Source organism: Charadrius vociferus, unplaced genomic scaffold (genome assembly GCF_000708025.1).
Source record: "Charadrius vociferus isolate BGI_N301 unplaced genomic scaffold, ASM70802v2 scaffold298, whole genome shotgun sequence".
NCBI lineage: Eukaryota > Metazoa > Chordata > Aves > Charadriiformes > Charadriidae > Charadrius > Charadrius vociferus.
The window spans coordinates 1672496-1696153 of NW_009649936.1; the positions used below are offsets into that span (position 1 = coordinate 1672496).

The 23658-nt window shown below is 43.0% G+C and overlaps 1 protein-coding gene across 1 annotated transcript in view; it reads right to left on the reverse strand.

The window, feature by feature from the left end:
* Positions 1-2133: 2133 nt before the first annotated feature.
* Positions 2134-23658, reverse strand: part of KCNJ6 (potassium inwardly-rectifying channel, subfamily J, member 6) — a 40958-nt gene continuing 19433 nt past the window's right edge. The window contains exon 2 of the mRNA XM_009891323.1: positions 2134-2459. Within this exon, the coding sequence (XP_009889625.1) occupies positions 2134-2459 (326 nt within the window). The remainder of the gene's footprint in view (positions 2460-23658) is intronic.

Genomic DNA, 23658 nt, shown 5'->3' on the forward strand with positions numbered 1-23658 from the left:
CTTACATCATGCTGCTTTGTGAAAGCCTTCTAGGGAGAACGTTCAGAGCTGAAACAAAAACCTCTCTTTCCATCCAGCCTGATCTGCCAGTCCGTCCCTGGTGCGCAACCCTTTCCCCACACCATACGCTGCCCACCTCAGAGTGAAGGACAGCTGGAGGACCTGCAGAAACCCCACTGATCAGCCACACACTGTGAAAATTAGCAAGGGGCAGTTGTTTCAGAAAAAAAAATCGAGAATCGGTGTGAAATTAATGTGAAAGCTATATCACAGTGCAAAATTTCCACCTGCCCACTAAGTTTCTCCTGAGGTTATTTTTTTTTTCTCTTCTATTTTGACGTAAATGTTTCTGTACAAAAATGCTTCAGATTCTCTTCATTGTATTCTTCCTTTCTGGAGTAGGCAGGTATAATAAAACAAAATTAAGGCTGCAGCTTCTTCTCCTTTGCTGACAGCAATGCTGTTCTTGATGGGCCTGCGCGAAAGCCCACCAAAAGCAATGCTTTTTTCAACAGGTAGTATTTTATGCACGCTGGGCCTGACTGAGTGCTCCTTAGCACTGGGCAATGCCGCACCGTGTGAGCGGCCCCTCCAGGAACGTGTCCATGACACTGTGACCGTGCACACCAGCTCCCTGACTCACATGAGCGTTGCCTTGCAAGCAATGCAAAGTGTCGCTGCCCCGTTAGTTTTAAAGTTGTCAAGTCGGAATGTACAGGATTTACACGGATTTACAACAGCCAAGGAGCTAACCTAAGGTAAAGAAAGTTGTTAGGGAACCACTCTCCTGAGCATGGGTGGCAGGGACCGTGTGTTTAGCTGAGAAATCCTGTTGAAGCATGTACCCAGGGATGTCGCACCATCCGTGACTCTGCAGGACCGGCCAAGCACCGGCGCTGTCAACAAATTAATTTTATTGATTACGGCTTGAGATGAGATCCAGCTGTTTCCTTCCCAGCTGAGTAGCTAAAATCTACTTGCTAAGGTGCAACATTTGGTTTTCAATGGCTTGTGCTGTTCGCGTAGCAAGCTACTCCACTGAAATCCCATAGTTTGGTTGGGGAGAAGGGAGAAGTTTCCCTAGATATTGCACATAAAGGATAATATGTCCACATGAAACATGCTCGTTATATTAAGAGTATACAGGAAATTCTGTTTTGCCGTGAGTTTGCCACAGCCTAAATTTTAGGTTGGACTGCCAAAAAAATAACCAGGAACAGTTTGCCTTATTTGTAAACATTTTCACAGTATATCAGTAATTATGTTACAATTTCTCTACCCTGCCCTCTGCCAGACTTATGGCTTTTTAGAGTCAGTGAAACAATCTGTTTGGCAAACAGTGAGGTACTCTAAATAGCTGCCAGTCTGGTACACTGAAGAAAATGTCATGCACTAGAAGAGCCGTAGGTATAGGGGAAGAAAAATCAATATTACACTCCAAATATTTGAAAAGAAATGCCTACTCGACGGGTAATTAGTTTTTGCATCCCAGTATTTCTAGAACTCTGTTTCTAAACCTACATTAATTACACATCTATGTACATTATTTAAAGTTCTTTACTACAGTACTTTTGTACATGCGGTGTTTATTACTAAATGTAAAGAGAAAGTAATTACATAAGGCATATGTACAGTATTGTGTTGGATTGCAGATCCCTCTGCTCACCTTCATTTTAAAGCTGCAAGGCCCATTTCATAGAGTTACCCAGTTTGTGAAACTGTCCTGAAATACGTAAAAACTGAAGCCAAGGCCCATTGCTTTGATGAGCATTAATTTGTCTTTCCTTTTAAATCTCTTGTGTATATATTCTCATTACTTTTTTTTTTTTTTTTGGTTGATGGGAATAAACCTGGAGTTCTGGACTCAGAGACATGCCGAAGAAGCCAGCAGTCATTACCAGGGTGGGGATCGAGATTCCACCATCAATAATGGGTATTGCAGCTTTAACCCATGCCTTTGCTTAGTCTGTGAATCTCTTGAGTTTAAATTGGACAGGTAGATATTTCGCATCTTAAGTATTTATTTTCCTGTAATTAACAAGGAAGAAAAAAAAAAGGCGTGTTGGAGAAAGAAAGGGGAGCAAAGAGGGAGAAGATAAAGGAGGTGGTGTGGCCCTTACACCTCCAGTGGTTCTACACTTTGGACTCATTCTCCAAGTTGGCCACATCACCATTTCTTTCATTTTGGTCTTCTTGATTCTTTTCCTCCTCTTCAGTTTCCAGCTCAGCGTGCTGGTCCAGCTTGCTGGAAACAGACCATGTCAGGGGTAGTTCTGCTCGGCTGGCCATCTCTGCCAGCTCTTTGGCACTGTAAACTGGTGTGTTGGTCTCATATGTTTCGTGAAAACTGTTGTAGTCAACTTCATAAAATCCATCCTCCAGAGTGAGGACAGGGGTGAAACGGTAACCCCACAGGATCTCACTTGTAATGTATGAACTTCGAGCTTGGCAGGTCATTCCTGTAACAGAGAAGGAGTAAGTGCTGTAATAAGGACCCGCTGCTTTCCCAAATCCTTGATCATTTATTCATACAGGTAGAGAAGTGTTTGCAAAAAGACATATGCCAGAAAAGAAATAGGTTTGACATCATATGAGGTTGAGCTGAGAAAGCATTTGCACAATGTGTAACCTATTTGATGCCCTTTCCTTCTGTGTATGTGTACAATAACAAGTGGCAAGTCTGTGAACAAAGATTAACATTTCTTTATCAAATGCAGTTCTTCTTCCTGTATTTCATCAACAAGTAACTCACCTGCTGACGAGTCTCGGATGGCTTATTGAGAGCGTACGTGACTTGCATCGTGCCATCCTTTGGTCGCCCAGCATGTAACGAACCCATGCTGCCACGTTCAGCACTTGCCCAGCCTAACTGAAGAACTTACACAAAAGCGTTTCTCTGCTGGAGCTGACCCCTGAGCCTGCGATCCATGGGTTGACTTGGTTCCCCTAAAGGTTGGAGCCACATTTAGTTATGCTGCTTTGAGGTTTGGGCTGGTGGCCAATGCACAAACATCAGCAAAACTCCTGAAGGACATTGTGACAGCATGTGGTGTTGAATTCAGACAGCTGGGACTAACTTTGTTACCTTCCCTTCACAGCTCTGCTGAACATCACTCTGAGAGCTGCTATAGGGCAAAAAAATCTGTAAGATACTGTATTTTGTTAAGAGGCATGGAGAGAGGTGGCTGTTCCAAGCTCAAAGTGTAGTCTAGAGTGTCCTCTGGGTGAAGAAACACTTGGCCATGGCAGGGACCTTTAACTTGGGGAACCTGCTCCATCTAAGACAGACAACTCAGAGAAGCCCTACAATAAAATTCCGATGCTCAGGAGTGGAAGGAGGAACCCAGCTGACCAGGAAAAAGGTCAGGAGAGGTGAATTTAAGAAGCAGCAGCAGCATGCTGCCAACAAAATGGGGGTACATGAAGAGAATGTGACAGTTTTCCTTTAATTATTTGCACATTATTAGGTATGCATTACTAAGCAAACTTCAGTGGAACAGTATATGCTGAATACTTAGTAAATACAGCTACACAACTCCTGGACAAGCCTGTCACACGTCAGTTATTTAGAAGGTAATCATAAGAAACTCAAAAAAATGTTTAATTTGGGGGACACAAGTGGCAGTCCATAGAAACGCATGTTGATTCTCTGCACTGCTGGAATCATATAAAGTCACATGGAGAGTCTTAGGAAGAGCGAACATTCGCAGTTTAATGTCTCTGGTCTTTTTCAGGCCTGTGCAGATAATTCTGCCCTCATTTTCTCGTGCCTCCTCTTCAAGCCGAGATCGCTTGCTTCTGATGAGGTGAAAACTGCTGTTTCTTGGTACTCTGTCTTTTTCACGTATAACATTACGTTTAGAAAGACATTTACCAGCTGCTACCACACTGTGGTACTTCAGCCCTTCTCCAGCGTTTGCCTCCACTTGCTGCAGTGCCTCAGATCCTGTGGAGGGACGACTGTCAGGGAACGCTTTAGCGTCAAAACTGCCGCACCGTACCTACCTGCTACAGCCAGGCAGGGAACATACTTCTACTGTGCTTGCTGATCTTAATTTCTCTTCCCTTATGCCTGACAGAAATACTGAAGCCTTTGTTTTTCTCAGTTTTGCAGGACAAGACATGCTTGCATTTCAATTCTCAAGTAATGCACAAATGGAAATAAAAAGGTCTTACCATTTTTCTGTTCGTTTCACAGGTGGGAAGGGCGGAAGGATACAAAACCATATGACAAAATCACCTCCTGTGAGATTTCTTGTGCGATTTTTAGTCTAAAGGAGATCTTCTTTCCCACAAAATGACAGAGGGAGAGGAACCCGGAGGCTCACAGAGTGCTTTAGGTATGAGAAACGCACTAGTTGTGCAGCAGCTTCCCCAAAGGGTCATTTGCTCTCTGCAGTGCTCTTCTGGGCAGATCCAGAAGATAGTATCTCCCTGCCCCAGGAGGGAGGCATCAGCAGCCTGGAGGCAGAGAGGACCAACAGCACCCAGTGCTGTCATGGTGCCCTCCGTGCTGTCTCAGGCACCCTCTGGACTGGTCTCCTACCAGCTCCTTTGCTGCTCCTTGGAGGTGTGCTGAGACCAAGGACTCTTGGATGGGTTTGCCCAAAGGAGAGTGCTGTTCCTAAGACACATGTGTTTCTGATCCCTTTCTCTGCTGCTGAAATTTAACTTCGAAGTGAGTGGGAAACCTGGTGTTTACATTACAAGGGCAATGAGGTTAAATAAAAAAAAGTCCCTTTGAAACAGACCAAGTTCTCAGGGATCCTGATGGTTTGAGTGGAAAAATTCATTTGACTGACGGGAAAGAGGGGGACAATTTTCTGCAGAAGTCAAGAAGATTAATTGAATTGCGTTAGAGTTACAGCTCATTAAAAACAAACCCTCATCTGAAATTTTGACCTGTCTCAGTTTTTAATTGAGTCTCCCATTCAACAATGACTTAATATCTGTTCCTTTTCCAGAGCTAGACAAAATACTTCCAGAGTATTGAAAGAGTTAGGATTTTTCAAGCAAATAAGTTGAAATCAGGAAAAAGACTTTATCTAGTGAGGGATGCGTGTATGAGAGAGACCTTACTGTGCTCTCTAAAGGTTTGAGAAAGCTAATACAGAAAAAAATTGTAAGTGGATTGCAAGGATTCCAAATTAAAGTGTGCCACTGTTGTGGAGACCCTTGAAGTGATTGCCAGTGCACCCGTGTGGCTCTGGAAGCAGAACACAGAGATTTCTGCAGTTCTGCATGGTGCAGCTTTACCAGCCTCAGCCTGTGCTGCCTCAGAAGTCCTTCAACTCCACAGGCAGCAGAGCTTCTGGACTGTCTTTCCTACATTTCAGCCCTTATCATGTATTATGGTCTAATTTACACATTTCATTATACTCCTTGGTTTTAATTGTCTTGTAAAAGGAAATACAACTTTTATTGTTTGCTGTAAGCTCTGAACATGCTCTTGGTTGACAGGGGAGGCTGCATCTTGAGTGAGGGCATCTTAGGCTTTAGGTTTCCAAGTATTGTGTGTTTTATTCAGTAATCGTGTGGTTTACTTGTAGCCGTAGATTTGTTGCACAACGAACTTAAAAACAATTGTGGTTTGACATTTTGACTAGTGTCTCATTCTAATTGGATTCCTTCAGGGCAGATGAGAGCTGGGAAGCCTTTGGAGCTACTTAGCTCAGCATTAATTGGACTTTTTCAAAATAAGCTGGGAAATTAAGAGACCCAAACAATTCATTCTAAATTAATTAAAACTATAACTGGAAGGAATGGTCTATTTGAGAAGGAGCGTCAAAGCCCAATGAAAACCTGGAGGCTGGACTCTCAGGCTCCACAGTGATGGGCATGGAGCAAAGCCAGGGCAGCGGGAGGTGACGCAGGAGCATTCCCGCTGGACTGGGCAGATGCCTACCCTGTCCCATCCCGTCCCATCCCGACCTATCCTGGTGCAGTGGCTGCGTGGGTCCCCACATCATCTGTCCCCTGGCTCGGGGGGACGGCAGTGGCAGGATTAGGCTGCAGTGTGGTGGGCTTGGTGCTTGCACCCATTCACCTCACTGCATACTGTATTTTACATGCTGGTGAGACCTCTGATGGTTGCCCTTAATTGCTGTTCTCACTCCTTTAAACTTGAAGCATTTTTAATGAGGTAATGAGCCTTTGTATATGTTGCAACTTTCTGTTAGGTCTTGATGACAGCTTTTCGGTCTGTTTGTTTTATGTTTGCACAGGCTGCGGAATCACGGCTGAGTGTTGTGCAAATACTCGATTGCTGGGCAAGTTACCTAAGAAGTACAATTAATTGCCATCTTACTTCACTGTGGGGTTTTTTATTATGTTTAATGTTCAGTTAGAGCTTTGTGGACTGTTACCAGCGTCATGAGAGTTGCCACTTCTCTGTGAAAGACATGCACCACAGTGGATATCGTTCCTATCTCTCCCCTGCCCCCAGTCCTGGGTCAGAACTACGCAGGCAGAGTTGCAAGCTGAATTTTGGTCTTTGTTATATCGGAGGAAGCAAACTAAATTATAGAGATTTGGTGAAGGAGACTATGTTTTTTTTTTTTGAGGCAGCCAAGCTAACATGGCAATATATTTATCATTCTGTTTTCAAATGGGAACAAAAAAGGTCCTGCTGGCAGTGCTGGGATTAGCTCCATGTACCTGGAATCAACAATTAAACCAGTAGCCAGCCTGAGAAGCCACTTTCTGTCGACGTTGAATTCAACACACAGCTGAGCTCCTGCCACAGGGCACCTGTGCTGGGGCGGGGATGCTGCACATCTGCCCCCCGGGTTAAGCTATAGAGAGCTTTGTTACTTCCATGACATTACGTCCTGTTTGCTTCAACAAGAAGGTGGGACCATGGTCTGGCTCCTAATAACATGTGGGCTGTTCCTCTCCAGAGCACGGGCTGCGGTGGCTCCCTCTGCCTGACTGGGAGAGTGGACACTATTTCAGTGCACCACATCAGCAATTTTCCTTGCAGCTAGGATGAAAGGGTTTATCAAGCTTAATATTTGCACCATGCAGTCTACGAAAATGACAGAATAATTCCCTGAAGCTGTTGCCGATATGCGGGTAAGGTTACAACCCCACCTTTGACTGATTAGAATTAATAACAAAGTTGATGCCACCTCCAGATTCATTGCTCTTGAAAAGTTGCCCTGTGCAGTTATTTTGAGGTTACTGTTTGTTCATGCTGTCTACTGTTATTTAAGCTTACGCTTCGTACTGTCTTACAGTGCTACAAGGGTTTGATGTGGTGACCCAGAGTGACTTGATGCATTTCCTCACAGCACAGTTAATTTAAGATTTCATGGTAGCTTACACAATAATATGTTGTGTCATGCACTCTTACCATATATTATTTCACTTTGTGATGGGAGCCATCAAGAATAAAATCCTATAAAAAGTTAGGGGGAAAGGGGTACTTCAGAATCATGGAATCAAACACGTTTGAGCCAAAATACAGTGATTTTCATCTCTAGGTCAGGCTACTGCAGATTACACATACAGACAGCCTCATTCAGCTTTTGTTTTACTTGGGGCTGTCTTTATTGCAACAGGACTTTTTATTTTCAAATTCCACTCCTGTGATAAAAAAAGAATGAAATGAGAGGGGCAAGAATTACAGCCCATTACTGACTGCATGTTTTTGGCTGACAGCCATGATGTCAAGCTGATTTCAAGGTTCGACGATTTTCTGCTGGGAGTTAGCAGAATGGGGCAGACTTTCCACTGCAAAAATCAAATAGGGTATCCCATAAGAATGACCAGTTTTCAATCACTGGATGGGCAGTTCACTTCACAGTTCAGTTTGGGGTAAGACCTCAACAGTAGAGAACTTGTGTGCACAGAAAACAATGCTGTCCCCATTTCTGGGGTGAGTGGAGTTTCACTCATGAACAGAATTTGGTCTGGGACCTCCAGCTGGGAGCTGAGACTTCCATGTGCGTGTGTGATGCTCGTATTAAATTACTTTCACCCTGTCTTTATTCATAATTTCCTTTGCCGAGGTATCTCTGTAGAGATTTTGATCTTCTTTATCAAAAGTTCATTTGTATGAGAAGAAATTTTTAAAAACACAGCCAAATGTAGGAATTTCGCTACCCTTTGAAATCAGTTCTTTTAGCCCCTGTGTCAGTGCTTGTGATGAAACTAGTTTACTGTAGGAAGTATGCAGAAGGGGAGATGCTGACCCGTAGTGTTAGGGCTGACTTTTGCACCTTGCCTGGGGCAAGGGTGAGAAAATGAGAGAATTTTACTTAAACACTGTGATAACGGCATTAATATTGAAGTAATTAAATGAATGTGCACCAGAATGGTGCTCAAAAAAGCTACAGTGACTTTATAGGTTTGTATCTGAGCACTGCTCCTGTGTTCCTTAAGTATCTCTAAACAGCGTCCTACAAGGCAGAGAGATGGTCTCTGCCCGGATGACCTTTTGGTCTCAAATATATTTGGTGCAAGATTTGTCAGTCTGCTATTTTTAGATGTTAAGGAAAATGAGAAAGCCATGTATGCTATTAAAAACAAGCAAAAGGCTAGGAGTCAGGAACTCCTGATTGATATCTTGATTCTCCTGCAGATATTGTGTGGGCTTTGGCAAATTACCTAGCTTTGCTGGGTCTGTTTTATTGGTGTGTCACAAGGGACATGCTGAGATTTAAAGGAAGTAGGTGTGCTTGCAGTATATTCTCTTCCTCATCTAGACTTTCACTGTCAGGTTTGTACTAAACAATTCTCCCTGGTGTGAAAATGATTGCCTCAAAGAAGGACAGAGATTTAGAATAAAATTTCCATAGTACCACCAAGTTATTGTCAGAAACATTCCATATCATAGACATATTCATATCATTAACATAGTTAATCAGTTCTTCTTAATCAAACTAGAAACAAACAAACAAACAAGCAAACAAAGTCTTATTGTACCCTGAATTCACCTCTTCATGTAAAGCCCAAAACATCAGTTCTCATTGCTGGAAAAAGTTGCAAATACTGTGTTCTGGTAAGATATTCTCACCCTCCTTTCATATTTATGTACATCTGACAAGAAATTAGTGTTTTTTTCCATTTTATTTGAGTAAAAAGCCAATAAATACATATAACCTCTCTTTCAGAGCTAGCAGTGGGAAATTCCCAGGGGTTCTGATAATTTGATTCAGAACATACCTGGAAATTGGATGCTTATCTCATCCTGAGCAATATCTAAAGCTCTTGAAAGGAGTAAAAAATGGACAGGTGTCTGTGAGCATTTTCAAGGTATCTTTGCTGGGAATCTGTGCATGACTTCCTCATGTTGTAGGTTATGAACGGTGTGCATGTCTTCTCCACATCCAAGCTACGTTGCAGCATGGCCACTCCTGGTGCTGGTGCAGGGACTGTGTGTGCGAGTGGGAGAGGAAGGGGTCGGGACAGATTTTTTACCCCATAAGAATATAAGGAATTAACTTTCGTTGCTTTTTTGTTGGTTTTCTTTTTCCATTTTTAATGTTAAAACTGGTGCTTTTTTATTTTCCTGTAAATTAAGTAATTTGCTATTTCTATTTTTGTATTTCTTATTTAATCAGGGAAAGAAGCTGATCACTATACTTGAAATTTTATAGCTTTGTTCTAATGCCTATCTGTGAATTCTGATCAGAGGTCCTTGTGGTAGCTGCTGCCTTCGTCTCACAGCTGATGGTGGGACCAGGGACAAGCTCCACATCAGAAAATGCAAGTTGCCATGGAGTGGGCTGGAGCGGCTGGCCTGACCACCACTAACAGTAATAAAATCACAACCCCTGTGGGAGAAGGTATTATTAGGTCACGTTTGCACAAGAGGTGAATAAGCATAGGCAACTGAGCTGGTGAGAAGCCACGTCATCAAGTCAGTGGGGCTTTCTGGCACTCCCAAATCTATTTATTTCTGAACAAGATGAAAAACAATAACAAGTATAAAAAATTGGAATTGATATTAAGTTAAATTCTTAAAGCTAAGAATTCTTAAGTTAAACAAAGCCTGACGTGGATCAGTCAAAGCATTCTGTTCTCATTCTGACTGCTGCAAATGTGATATACTGTACAATGCAGCATCTTAATTAGAAAAAGTTGGCCATGTTTCAGTCTTTTTCAAAATATTAAAAAAATGCGCATTTTTCCCCCCAGTAGGAGATTTCAATGCCAGTGAAATGATATTTTCCCATGGAAAAATGCTGAGTTAGAAATGTTTGATTTACTTGGTTAATATTTCTCCTATCAGGAATTAAATATACTTCACTGAGTATTTTGGGTCTAGTTTCTTGCTTTCTAACTGCATGTAGCTTAGTCTGAGAAATGGTACATGCATAAGGCAGAAAAGCTTGTCTGATTCAATCTCAAATGTGCTGCTGCTTTTAGCTAACAGTACCATATACATTCTGAATAAACAGCTTCTCAAAGAGATGGTACAATTGCTATTCAGCCAATATTTAACCTTCATTTAGCCTTATATTCAGGCCATGCCCAGCAAATCAAGCTGCCTGATGTGTATGAATTTTAATCATTTTTTCAGCTGTGCTTTTTTAAATGGATGATGATTACATTTTTCTGACAACTAAATCTGTGGGAATTTAATATATCAAATAACACAGTGTCTGACCAGAGAGAGAAGCTTGTTCCAGAATTGGCACTCGGAGTCCTTGGAAACGGGAGTCTCAATTCGGTGGAGCTGGAACACAAAGTACCAGGATTTTGTACCCAAGTCTGTGTTTGACTGTTGGGATACATTTATAGATTTGGTGGTTTCTCAGACATCCAATCAGCACCATGCAAGTGCTTCATTTCTCCTAGCAGATACCCGCACAGAAGGATATAGGGGAATTTTGTTTTAAAGAAGCTGTGGTACACAGTTGTATCTTCGGTGGTTCTGCTTTCAAAACACGAAGTGCTGAGTAACCAGAAGACCCATCCTGACCTTTTAAAATACATTGCTATTGATCCATGGGCTTCGTCCTGAATTCTGGCCTGTAGATGGGATGCCTTCCTCCAGTGTGGTGCGCAGGCAGCCTCTTCTGTGATTCCCTGACAAAGAGCCAAGAGCAGGCAACAGAGGCACCAACCTCCAGCTGAGCCGCCTGCTGCTGCCTTGCTGGAGAAGGGTCTTGGAAGGTTGCACTAAGCAGTGCAACATGAACCCATCAGGGTGGAGGTACAGCATGGAGCAGAGAGGATCCCAGGTGGCAGGGGGTGTGGAGAAGACCCCTGGCAGTACGTTAAGGCTAATAGTCCTGTTTATGTTTTTGGACCTATCTGTCTCTCTTGCTTGGTTGCTTCCATAACAGAGGGGATGAGCAGCCAGCAAGAATTACACAGCCTTTGCATGAGTTCCTGTTGGCTTCCTGTTTCTCTTCCACACTCGTAAGCAACATCTTTAATTCTTATACCAGAAAACCTCAGGATATACATAGTTCACACAAATATTCCAGTTTGGTTACCTTGGCATTTGAAAGCACTTTGGGCTTAGTCTGTTTTATGGTCTCTCTCCAGTCACAAGATTCACTGCTACCGGGGACAAACATCTCATAAAATCACCAGGAGAGGAGAGGATGGGGGGACACCCAGCTGCACACTGATGTGAAGTGATGCTGTGCCACATCTGGCTTCCTGCAGCATGATCTCAGGCTGAGAGAAGCTAAAGGGAGTTCCTTTTTCTCCATGGACTCTGAGTCCCCTGCCCTTTCCCTCACCTTTTATGAAGGGCTGGAGGGCCACGGAAAATCTAGTTTTGGATAAAAGAAAGGTGAAGAAGGAACTGCCTGAGCTGCTGCATTACTCATCTTGGGGAAGAAAGCAGTAGAACAGCTCCTGTTCTCTTTTCCGTTCTGTGTAAACCCAAAGGCTAAATGAGATCAGCACCTCAGAAGCAGGTCCCTCTCTCCCCACTACTTGCTGGGGAAGGAAATAGGGAAGAAGATGGGACAGAAAACAGATATAAATGGGAAGGGAAGGGGGAAGAAGATGGGAAAGGGACAGATATAAATCACAGGTAGGAAATGAAGAAAACAAAAATGCATCCTCTAACTCTTCTAAGCTTCACAGTTTGATAAAACCCTATGTCATTTTGAAAACTCCAGCTTTCATGTGCAGTTTGGATGGGAACTGCTTCTTCTCCAAAATGTTCAGGCTAACATTGCAAGATGCAATCACTGGGACGCGCCTGCAGCAAGCCTCCCAGCGCAATGCCTGGGGACGGCGTTCGTAGAGCTGGAAGCTCTGCAGGTTGCCTGCTCAGCTGCTGAGAATGTAGACCCTGAATGCATTTGGCCTCGGAAAGAGGTAGAAGCATTGTTTATATAAGAGCTCTTCTAAGATGGCCAATCTTTTGTGGAAAAATATAGCTGATTGCTGTATTGGCTCTATGTCACACAATGCATAGCATATGCAACCCCCTTGAGGACCATGTATTTAGCACACAGTAGTAATGGGGACCGAGACTAAACAAGACATGTTTGGGCATTGCTGAAATTCCACGTTAGCATTAATGCCAAGGGATGGCTGGGAGAAAACCCCCTTTAGTTGGGATGATGCTCGCTGTGAAAGAAACATTTTCTGTAAGGGCTTGTAACTGCTGCACACTTGTGCTGTCATGGCTGTGAGATAAACATTTAATTAAAATATATGCGTGATCTATTTCACCTCTTGCTGGGCAGACTTCTTAAACACATATTTTGAGTGTGCATGTTTGGATGGCTTTTGTTTCTCTTCTTAAAATGCTGCTTACAAAGAGAACAGAACATCCAAGGTTTGCTCTATCCGGAACTTTACTGACTTAGAGCTTGTTAGAAAAATGTCACATTTTACTCTGGGAATGTTTGTGAACCCAGGATTAAAGACAAAACAGTGTGAACACGCAGCTTGGCATGCTGTAAAATTCAGGAAATGAGGAAGATCACTAGCTTTTTGACAACAAAACCTGTGAATCACCCACAAAGTATTCTGGTGGTTGTTTCTAGGTTTGTGGCTAATGGCAGTGCTGAAGCCTGGTTTAGCTGTTGTGAAACTGGAGGAGGAGATGAAAGAGAGTTCAGGATAAAGCACTTGTGTCTGCCAGGCAGATGCTGGTGAGAAGTGATGTTTGGAAACGCAACATAAATAAAGAGAAATTATGTTCTATCTAAGATCACTTGGATTTTTGGTAAGCAGCAAAACATTTCAGTGGGGTTGCCTGGGCAATTTCATAACAGTGCATCCTTTTAGGTGGGCTGGAAAAGAGGCTAAACGTGGGCAGGTGGTACTTGCTTTTAGAAGAGACAACTTGAAGAAATCATTTTTTCTAAAGATATCTCCGTTTCAGAGATGATATTTTTGATTTATATTTCACCCGAAAAAATACCAAGAGGACTGGTGTAGAGGTGCTCCATGGTTTTTAGAAGAAAGCTCTAAATCCTCACGGCTTCACTGAAACTGTCATAGCTACCATGTGAGAAGGCCAGCTTTTATCACATGTCAGCCTACAAAAATCAGCTGGGCATGGGGATGTGTGAGAGCTGGATTGGTCCAGCTCTGTAGCACTGGCTAATAATAGTACAGCTGCTTCCTGGTTCTTTAACCAAGCAACCAAGCAACTATCCCTTTCTCTGGGCATTTGGATGAAGCTCAGCTCCTCCAAGGTGTTGCCCTTTGGTGATGGTGGATGGGCTTGCGCTTAATTCAGCTGGAATCTCCTCCTCTCTTCTTTCTGGTGGCTTAAGCATGGTCCTGCCTCTAGCCCTGTTCCTGTTCCTGTCATCCTGTTCCTTCGCAGTATAGCTTTTGGCAGGTGGAGAAGTTTTGCTCAGATACATTGAAGCACGTGCCTGGTTTTCATAGAATCATACAATAGTTTGGGTTGGAAGGGACCTTTAAAGATCATCTAGTCCAACCCCAGCCTGCAAGGAGCAAGGACATCTTCAACTACATCAGGTTGCTCAGAACCCCATCCAACCTGACCTTGCATGTTTCTAGGGATGGGGCATCTGCCACCTTTCTGGGGAACCTGTTCCAGTGTTTCACCACCCTCATTGTAAAAACTTTCTTCCTTATATCTAGTCTAAATCTACCCTCTTTTAGTTTAAAGCCATTACCCAGGCCCTGTTAAAAAGTTTGTTCCCATCTTTTCTGTAGGTCCCTGTTAATTACTGGAAGACTGCTGTAAGGTCTCCCCGGAACCTTCTCTTCTCCAGGCTGAACAGCCCCAACTCTCTCAGCCTGTCCTCATAGGAGAGGTGCTCCAGCCCTCTCATCATCATTGTGGCCTTCCTCTGGACTTGCTCTCTGACATCCATGTCATTCCTGTGCTGAGGGCTCCAGAGCTGGACGCAGTGCTCCAGGTGGGGTCTCACCAGAGACCAGTTTTACAGGTCTTCAGCGTAAGAGCTGAAGGGGCTCAGTGCTGTGGTCCTGTCTGAATGACCCCCACACTGTATGTGGCCCAGAGCTAACTTATCTGCTCTGGGAGGAGGAGGAGGAATATCTGGGTGAGTTTTGTCAGAATTTCAAATGATGTGTTTGGATAGCAGATGTTATACCCTTTCAGTTTCTTAATGGGAGAGAGTTTAAGCAACCAAAGGTTTGTTCATGCTGTTATTTAGTTTGATTGGTCAGCTCCTCTATAAAAATCTTTTTAAGGGAAACTGTTAAACACGGAAAGCTTAAAAATTCATCTGTCATAGCAATGATCTTTAATTAAAATTTAAATTAGGTTTATTGATTCAGCTATTGTTATCTTTATCATAACAAAAGAATCAGACAATCATAGACTTCATGCAGCTCTGATTTTTGATGAACTTTTGCAGGCCTTCTAGCAGTTATGCAAAGAAAATCATCTGCGCTGTTAAAATCCTCCCACGGAATTGCAAGTGGGTTTTGAATTTTTTTTTTTTTTTCAGTTCATAGGATGAGACTTATTAAGTTGATGCTTTCAGATTAATAATATTGGCTCTCTGACAACTTTGGCAGCATATTTTTGAAATGCAGGACTGAGCAAAAACTGGCTGCCTCAGGGAATGAGATGCAAAATCTTTCCTTTCTGAAACACTATTTAATATTCAAGTTATGTCAAAATTTGTATCCATATTTTAGCTGCTTGGCATCCTGTCTCATAATAGGTGCTATTAATATACCTGCTAGTAGATCAATGACCATTTTAGAAAAAAGAATGCTTCACTTGGTTTTAATTGACTTTGGTTTTATTTGAGGTGATGAGAAAGAAGCTGATTCTGATCTTTAATTACTGCCTAGCATTTAGCAATGAGTCCAATAAAGGAGAATAGCAGCAGTAGAGTTGGGATTTTAGGAAAACTTCAGTACTACTCCCCTGATGTTTCTATTCTGGGAAAAAAATAGGAGCAACACACTTCAAGGTCTAGCCTTTTCCATCTGGCACTTTCCTCAATGTCTGAACATATTTAAAAGAGAAATAAAAAAAAGAAGCAAAGAGTTATTTTGTTCTATTCCTTGTTCATGTGTTGTAAATATTTAAACTAACTGTTTCTGGGAGGAGCATAAACAAATCCGTCCATGAGAACACGCTGTGTCTGATTTTGCTGTGAACATTTCCAACTGGTGACACAGCAGAGAAATTCTGAGTTTCTTTGACACATGCACCTCATTCATGGAAGCAGCAAAGTCATTAGGACTTTTTAGCACCCCAAAATTCTCCTTAGTTTGACAATACTTGTCTCAGATGGTGAGAAAAATCAGTTGTTTTAGTAAGGCAAAAATAGTGAGCTTAAGAAGAGGTGCCTAGGTATGTGGAAGCTGTCCGAGGAAGCAAGGAAAAGAGGGTGCTCACACTCATCCTTCCCAGAGAAGAGGTACTTAAGACAGTGCAGAGGAGTCTGAAACAAATAGACTGGGCTTTTGAAGCAAGAAGCATCTTGTATAAAGGCCTGCATAATGTTGCCTATGTCTCCTGAGTAATTAATTTCAGTTCACCACTGAGGATGGGCTGTGGTTCAGCAAAGACGCTAGGCTTTTTCTCCTGGAACAACGATCACAAAGCACTTGTTTGGCAAAGGAGTGTTTGTCTCAGGGTGTTGTGGTGCTGGGTGGGTACACAGGGCATGAGCTGTTCTGGTCCTCCCTGGCCGTGGGCACTTGAATGCTTTCAGCTTTACTGCTGTGGGTTGTTTCATTCCTCTGTATCAGTCATGAGGTGGCACTCTTCTACCAGAAGAGATAGCTTACAAAGATATTGAAGCATGCATCTGTATAAACCAAGAAAAAAGAAGCAATGCCAGGAAAATATTGTTGAGAGATTATTGCAAAAGTTACTTTTGAAATGTTTGGGTGGGCAGGCAGAGAGACACCACCAGGATGCTGTGTGCTTGTGGCAGGAAAGTAGTATTTGAAGGTGATACTTTCCTGAACTATTTGCGCTAGAGATTAGTAGCTTACTTGATTTTCTTCTGACTTCCATACAGATTTGAGGCATTTCTGTACACCAGCTGCAGACTATATTCTTCCTCATGACAAGCACAATTACGCAGTCTCTTTTTTACAGCTTTTATTACTGCTGCCAGACCACTGCTAATTTGGAGCACTTCATTGGTATATGCTTTGTACAATGAGCACTTGGCTAAAACTGGACATCCCTCGCCCTGGCGATATCCCGCCTCTCAGAGAATCAACAGGGGGGAAAAAACCCCTAGGCATTGCTGGCTAAAGAGATCTGTCTCTAACATTGCATACGAGTGTTTAACACGAGGTTTTAAAAAATGTATGCCATAAGAAATGGAAAGCCCAGTGCCAGATTCCAGTCTCAGTCAGCAGCAGTTCAAACCAGGAGCATCTTCCACCAGGATATAGCTATTCCAGACTGCGGACCTGACTCAGATCTCCACAGTTTTACACCTCCGTGGGATCCTTGCTAAGTCCCAAGCAATCTAGCAGATGTCTGCTTGTGAGGCAGCACCCTCTGGCTCCTGCTGTGTTCCTAAGGCATGCTTACCCTCCAGGATGGGAAAGAGAAATAAAATTTGGCATGCTCTCTGTGAAAGCTTGCTGATCCCTTCTTTCCTTCATGCTTGCCGTGAACCAGGCTTGGGTAGTAGGGGAGCCTGGGAATGGCTTTAAAGCTAGCTGTACTTCCTTCAAACAGTATAAATCACAATGCCTGGGAGGAATAAGAGTTTGGAGACAGCTCAGGCTGCAGAAAGGGATGAGTTTGGGAGGAGTTCAAGAAGGCATCAGAAGAATGCCGAATCCAACCAGCTCTGTGCCACACAGCAAGCACTTCTCTCTCTCCTCCCACCATGACATAAGTTTTCCCTGGCTGCCAAATGAAATACACTGTCACTGACTTCACTTCATACTTATTCCAGGCAGAGATTTTTATTTTTTTTTTAACCAGAGAGATAAAAGAAGAAAACCTCTGTACAAGGCACTTTATTATCTAACTAAACCCGGGAGGTGAGCGTGGGACAGATGACAGATCGATAGGTCCACCTGGGCTTCTTCTCCTTGGTTCTGCTCGAAGTACAGCTGAGGATCTGCACCTTGATATGAGTAAGTGTTCATCACTGCCCCCCCCCAAGGCTGAACTTCTGCTTGGCTAATCTGAGATCAGTGTGGACAGAACTGTCTTAAAGAATGAAGACTCTTTTTTTTTTTTGTTTTTAATCACACATTTCTAAAGAGAAAAGGGAGAAAAAAAATGCAATTGCTTATTCCCAGCATACATGTGAGTACTGGAAATGAATTGAAAAATGTAGCTGCACCACAAAAAGCCCAAACCCTACACATTGCTTTAAGAAGAAACTACAGAACTGGCACCTGCTGGGTCCTATGTGCATACACCATTAGCTGCTACTCATTCGCTACAACCCAGATTATTTGCTTCTTGTGTTTCCCATCAATTTTTAAATTACATTTTATTCTGATTTTTCTGGAAATGGAGGTCAATGCAAATACAACAATACAAGCACAGAATGTATTATGCCAATAATTTTGCATCAGAATCCAGAAGCCCAGCAGACAACAAATTACTGAGACTCAGAAAGGATAGTAATAGTGATGATTGGCTCTTATTTCCCATGACCTTTTATCTGAAAGTCTCGAAGGAAGGGAAATATTATTTTTGTTTTGCCACCAGGGACCTTGAGGCAGAGAACAGTGACTTGTCTTGAGGCCTTATAGAAGGTGCGAAGAAACCACCTACTGTGGTGAGGATACATACATTTTGATAGTTATTTGGGGACATGCTGGCTATCTGCTGTCCTTTGATGTAAGCCAGGAGGATTTTTTGGCCTAAAGCACTGATGCAGTTTTAATGGAGAGCTAATGTTTTGGAACAGCATATTTTTCAGATCCTGTAATTTCAACACAAGGCAAGCTTCTGCTTGTTACCAGGGTCTCAGCAGAGCTCAAAGTCTTTCGTAAGACCATTTCTCTCCTTTGCTTTAAGCAGAGCCGGGTATGAATGACAAAAGTGGAGAGCTTGCTTTGGGAACAGAAGGCAGATGAGATGGGTCGTATCATGGAACGTGAATGTGTTTTCCTGGAGTCACAATTGTGCTTCCTCAGCCTTTTCCCGTTCTCTGCGCAGTGGAGCTCTCCCTTTCTTCTAATTGCAAATGACAAATTTCTACTATCAGAATAATGGAGATTTTGCCTGCGGGTGCTGCGATAACATGAGGCTGTGGCACGTGCACATGCACACACACACATACAGATATGCAGAGATGTACAGCGATACCGAGGTCAGTGATTTTGCAGTTCTCCTATATCCAAAATAGCAAATCCTTGATGTGTGAGCCTTGGAATTCCTCAGTGTCTTCAAATGCTTAATGAGATAGGTTGATTATCATCAACTGAAAATTACTTCTGTCGTATGAGGGGAGGAGAAGAGAATTTAACTGTCAGCAGTGAGAAGACAATTAACAGACTTCAGAGAGGCACCGGGACAGTTAAGACGTTGTTACAAGAAAATAACTGGGAAATGATGGATAGATCACGCTATTATAAGCATATGGTGAAACTGAACAACAAATCACCACAAAATACTGTGGCACGATGGGAGTAAATCGGCCAACACAATGAGAGAATCTCTTTTGCACCATCACAGCACAGAAATGTTTGGGGTTTACATTTTTGGAAAAGTTTAATGGCATTTCCTCCCTCTCCCCACACACAAAAACATTAGTAGTGCAGAAAGCTTCACTTGATTTCTAATTTGGGAAAATGCTGTACCAAAACCTCATAATTCTTTTTCTGCACAGTTTACCAGGGTAGTATTACACATTTTGGCTGCAAGAAAGCCCTGTAATAAATGATAGCTCTTTCAGCCTGTTGGCAGTATACAGTCCAGCCATCAGTCTTGTAAATGTTCCCATAACCATTGAAAAGTTGAAATAATTTGGAACTGTGGCTTAACACATTATTAATCACGGGGCAAAGGGTTTGCTCTGATTTCACCAGGCATACTAACATAAAAAAAACCTATGATCCTCTCAGATGCCAGCACAGGGATAAAAGCACAGCTAATCATACGCTGCTCCCATGATTGAATACAGGCTTCAAGCCCAGTATTTCAGGGACCATTCCTCAAAGTTTGGTCAAGTATGAAGGCTTTCATTTAACAAATCCCTTTGTGAACTTGGCTAGGTTGTTTGTGTGTTGATGTGTGTGTGTGTCTGCGAAGGAAGGAGAAGCCGATTAGTATTTCGTTCACCTTCCTGACTGATAATGAGAAAGAGAAATATGATATTTTCCCCTTGTGAACTGACTGCTTTAGCTGTGATGTGTGCCTTTTGGGCACATGATCCCATTTCTACAGGCTGCCAACTAGCCAGCTGATGTGTACAATGACAAGGTGATGGCCCAATCCAAGCTTCACAAAAGTCAAAAGTATCTTCCGGCTGCATTTCTTGGCTTTTGGAAGGGAGTGGTTTCAGTCTGGATGGAAGTGGGTTGCAAAAGTCTCTATAGAAATGGGGTTCCCCTTCAGGATCCCTTACCTTTGGGGAATTTCTCCAGTTTTTCGTGTGACTGCTGATTCACATGAATGTTTTTGAAGTGTGGCAATACCTATGGGGTTTCAACAAAAGAACTCATCCAAAGGAAATAAGCCCAAGGAAATGAGGATGTAATGACTTGGGCTATTCATACCTAAAAGGTATAATTCAGCTTCATAAACTCTGCAATACCTAGCAACAGTACTACAACAACTTTCCACGACATACAGTGCCATGTTCAAGCCAGATCAGGCAGGCTTGCTGCTGTTTGGGTTATTGTTGTACCGTGAACTAAATTGCTGTGAACAAATATCTCAAAAGAAGGAGCACAATCAGAGCCCTGACACTGCAAAATTCCTGAATAATGCTGTAGCTTGCCGCTCTGTTGCTAACAGGAGAAAGATGGAGATTAAGATGAATCTCCATTAAGATGCAGAAGAAAACTCACTTTGCAGCCTTTTTGCACTGTCACATTTAAGAGAGAAAGCTACAAGTATAACTGATGAGGTATGAGGCTTTAGAAGAGGACAGTTTGGATTTGCAAGAAGCTTTGAATGTCTTGTTTTCCCACAAGCACTTCCATCTCCCTTGGTAAGCTAATTTTAAAAGTTAATGGACTAGGTCCTTCAGTGTGTTAATGCTACATCGTACTGCTTCAGTGGTGTGAAAGAGCACTAAAGCAGTCTCCTTCTGTTGCTGGAGGTTTTCCCCTGTCCCAGGGAACCGCTGGGCAATATGGGTCAGCCAGAAGGGATCTTCCATGAGCCTTGATACATCTGAAGCAAAAGCTCCTGGGAATGAAGCAGGATGAGAGAAGCAACCGTACACCCCGATTCTGAGCAGTGACTGCCTTGTGGCTGTATGCTGACAGCAAAAATAATTTTACAAGCTACTGATAGACCAAACAGACCCAAGACTAGAAAAGCCTTGAAAGACTCTGAGCAGTGTTTTGCCTTGCCACGGCTCTTCCACACAATCAGTAGACATGGGTCTGTGCTGCTTTTGACTGCATACTTGGAAGGAGGCTTGAAAATCAGTGAGGGACAAATGATTCTCATTTCCTGAGGTGTCTCTGTCAAAACAACCAGGTCCTTTTTTTTGGTTTTTTTTTTTTTGGCATGAGTTACACCTACTGGCACATGACTGTGGCTGGTGCATGCTGCGCTGAGTTAGGCACCAGCTGGTCTGGGACATGAAGGAGTCGCTGACCCAGAGGGGTCACATCCACTGTGCAGCCAAAGGGGAGTCTAAACTAAAGGCTGGTGCCATGATCTGCACCATATACCCAAATCCTGCAAACGTTCCCACTTGCTAACTCCATGCTTGCGTGATCTGAACCAGGGGGTTTGGAAGGTTTGTGTAGGTACTCTGGAAAAGCACAGGGTGCAGCAGCAATGATGTCCATTAAAACAGCACCAACTGGGGTAATGTTTGCCAGAAAGAAGAGGAGTCTGACAGGGAGCAGTAACAACTTTAGCTGGCCAGTTTTAAATTGCTGTTTTAAGTCGGTCTGACTCCAAGCCAGGGAGAGACACTGAAAGAGGGACTGACTGCATGGAGAGAGCCCCGAGCCCGCTCTCTTTTTGGCTCACCCTTCTGATGAGAATACAAACCCACAGTAAACCAACATGAACGGTGTCTCTAAAAAAGGAAGCAGCAGTGAATAGGCAATCAGACTGGTCACCATTACAACTTGGTGCCATCGTAGAGCAACAGTTTAAACTTCCTGCAGCTTAATTCTGTCATCATCCAAGAGTCTAGACAGGCTCACTGCTCCTCCGATTTAGGCTAGACGTTTTCCACACAAGAGCTTAAGGTTATTGTAGCTGTTTTTCCATTAAAGAACGATTTCATTGGAATTAGTCTGAAACTAAAGATGTGGACGGGCCTTAAGCACAGCTGATTATGCTCCTCCATTTCAGGTAAATGGACTGACTTTAGGCCCATATAGTCCTTCTTAATCTTCTACCTGGGCAATGCAAAGCAGTTTAGCAGGGCATAAAACCATGGGTCCAATCCATGCTGAATGCTGAAGCGCTTCCAGAGGCACATCTTACCTGTCATTTCATCTCTACAGCAAGAATAAGAATCTATGCTTGTTTTCCAGATGCTCATCACAATAACTGTAGACTGTCTCCATCTTGGGTAAGGATGGTCAAAACAGAACTTTTCTGTTTTTACAGAGGCAAGAGGCTGAAGAATAAACTCCATTAACAACTAAAACTCAGTAGTTTTCATGTGAAGTGCCAGACAGGCATTTTTGACCATGCCTTTTTAATACAAACACAGAATACCAAAAATAAAAAAGAAGCAGCCATCCCATCTGACACACACTTCTCCTGATGCAGGGAGGCTACGGACCACTTCTGATATACTTCAGTTGTGCTGCATAAAGTCTTTAGGCACTGCGGCAGGAGGGATCTGTCTGAGAATGGGACAAAAAAGAGCTCCCTGGGTAGACAGTAATGAGACCAACAGGGAGTGCTTCTTCCTGCGAAAAGTGTCACTTACAAAAGGAGTCTTGTTTCTTGGGGCATTTAGGAAGGGACTGTGGGAAAGGATACAGCATTGAGAAATCTGAAGTGCAGAATCGCAACTTGAGTGGTCTAGAGCATCTTTTCTGTTTCCCAGGGTAAATGAGCTTCTGGGGACAAGGTGAAAAAGCAGGTCTGCATTTTCCTTTTCTGGTCCTACTGTGCTAAGTGTGTGGAAGCAGAGGGTCAATCAACTGGGCCACCCATGAGCAGAGTGGATGGCTCAGTGGGACAAGCCCTCAGGGGTCATGGCCATCTAAGCAGGTGGGATTGAGGGCTGATTCTTTGTTTTGCATTAGGCTTTGCTACTCTAGAGGGGATAAAATCTCTAGGCTAACCCAAAGACTGCTGCTAACCCACTCCTGTGCTGCAGTTCCCTGAAGGACTGCAATGCAGGAGCAGCACAGATAGCATCCAGGCTAAGCAAAAATGCTGTCTGATGGAAAACTGAAGCTGTAGAGAAGTGGCTGGCATAGAAGCAGACATGTCCCTTATGCCTGTTACATTAGCCCGGCTTCACAACTTGTCACAGAGAACTTGAGAAAGATGTTTCGATTCCAGAAAACGTTAGTCCTAAATCTCAGTGTTTTATGGCACAATGGAGAGGCTTAACTCTCAGGGTGTACCTGCAGGTTGTCAGCACCAGAACACAACTTGGAACGTGAATAACAATAGCTGGAGAAGTTTTGAACTGTGCACATCAATGTGAGCTACAACAGCAGAGCAAGTTTCCCATGTTCATGCATTTTCTGTGTCCTGAGCCCTTCTGATCCTGGTGTTGGTAACAATCCTGCTACTGGTTGTACAATTCAGCATTTTGAGGTGATCAACTCAGGTAAATCTGAACTGAATGTAAATCTGGGTTCTGTGTGGCAGATCTGCCTTAAGGAGAGGGTAATGGGGAAGATGAGAAAACTTTCTCTACTTTTTCCTTTTGTTTATTCTTTTCTCTTTCTCTCCTTGTCAGAGAACGACAGATTCCTGTTTGTCAAACTGACACACCATCAGGTATAATCTTGAGCTGAATGAAGGCTGTAATTTGATTAAGAGGCTCTGACAGGTTTCGCAACAATGGCAGTGTTTTAAGACTGAACCTGGAGGATTTCATTCATTAATAGTGTAGGTGCTGCAAAATAGTTTTCATAAACCTTTCCTACTGTAGCAGCTGAAACATC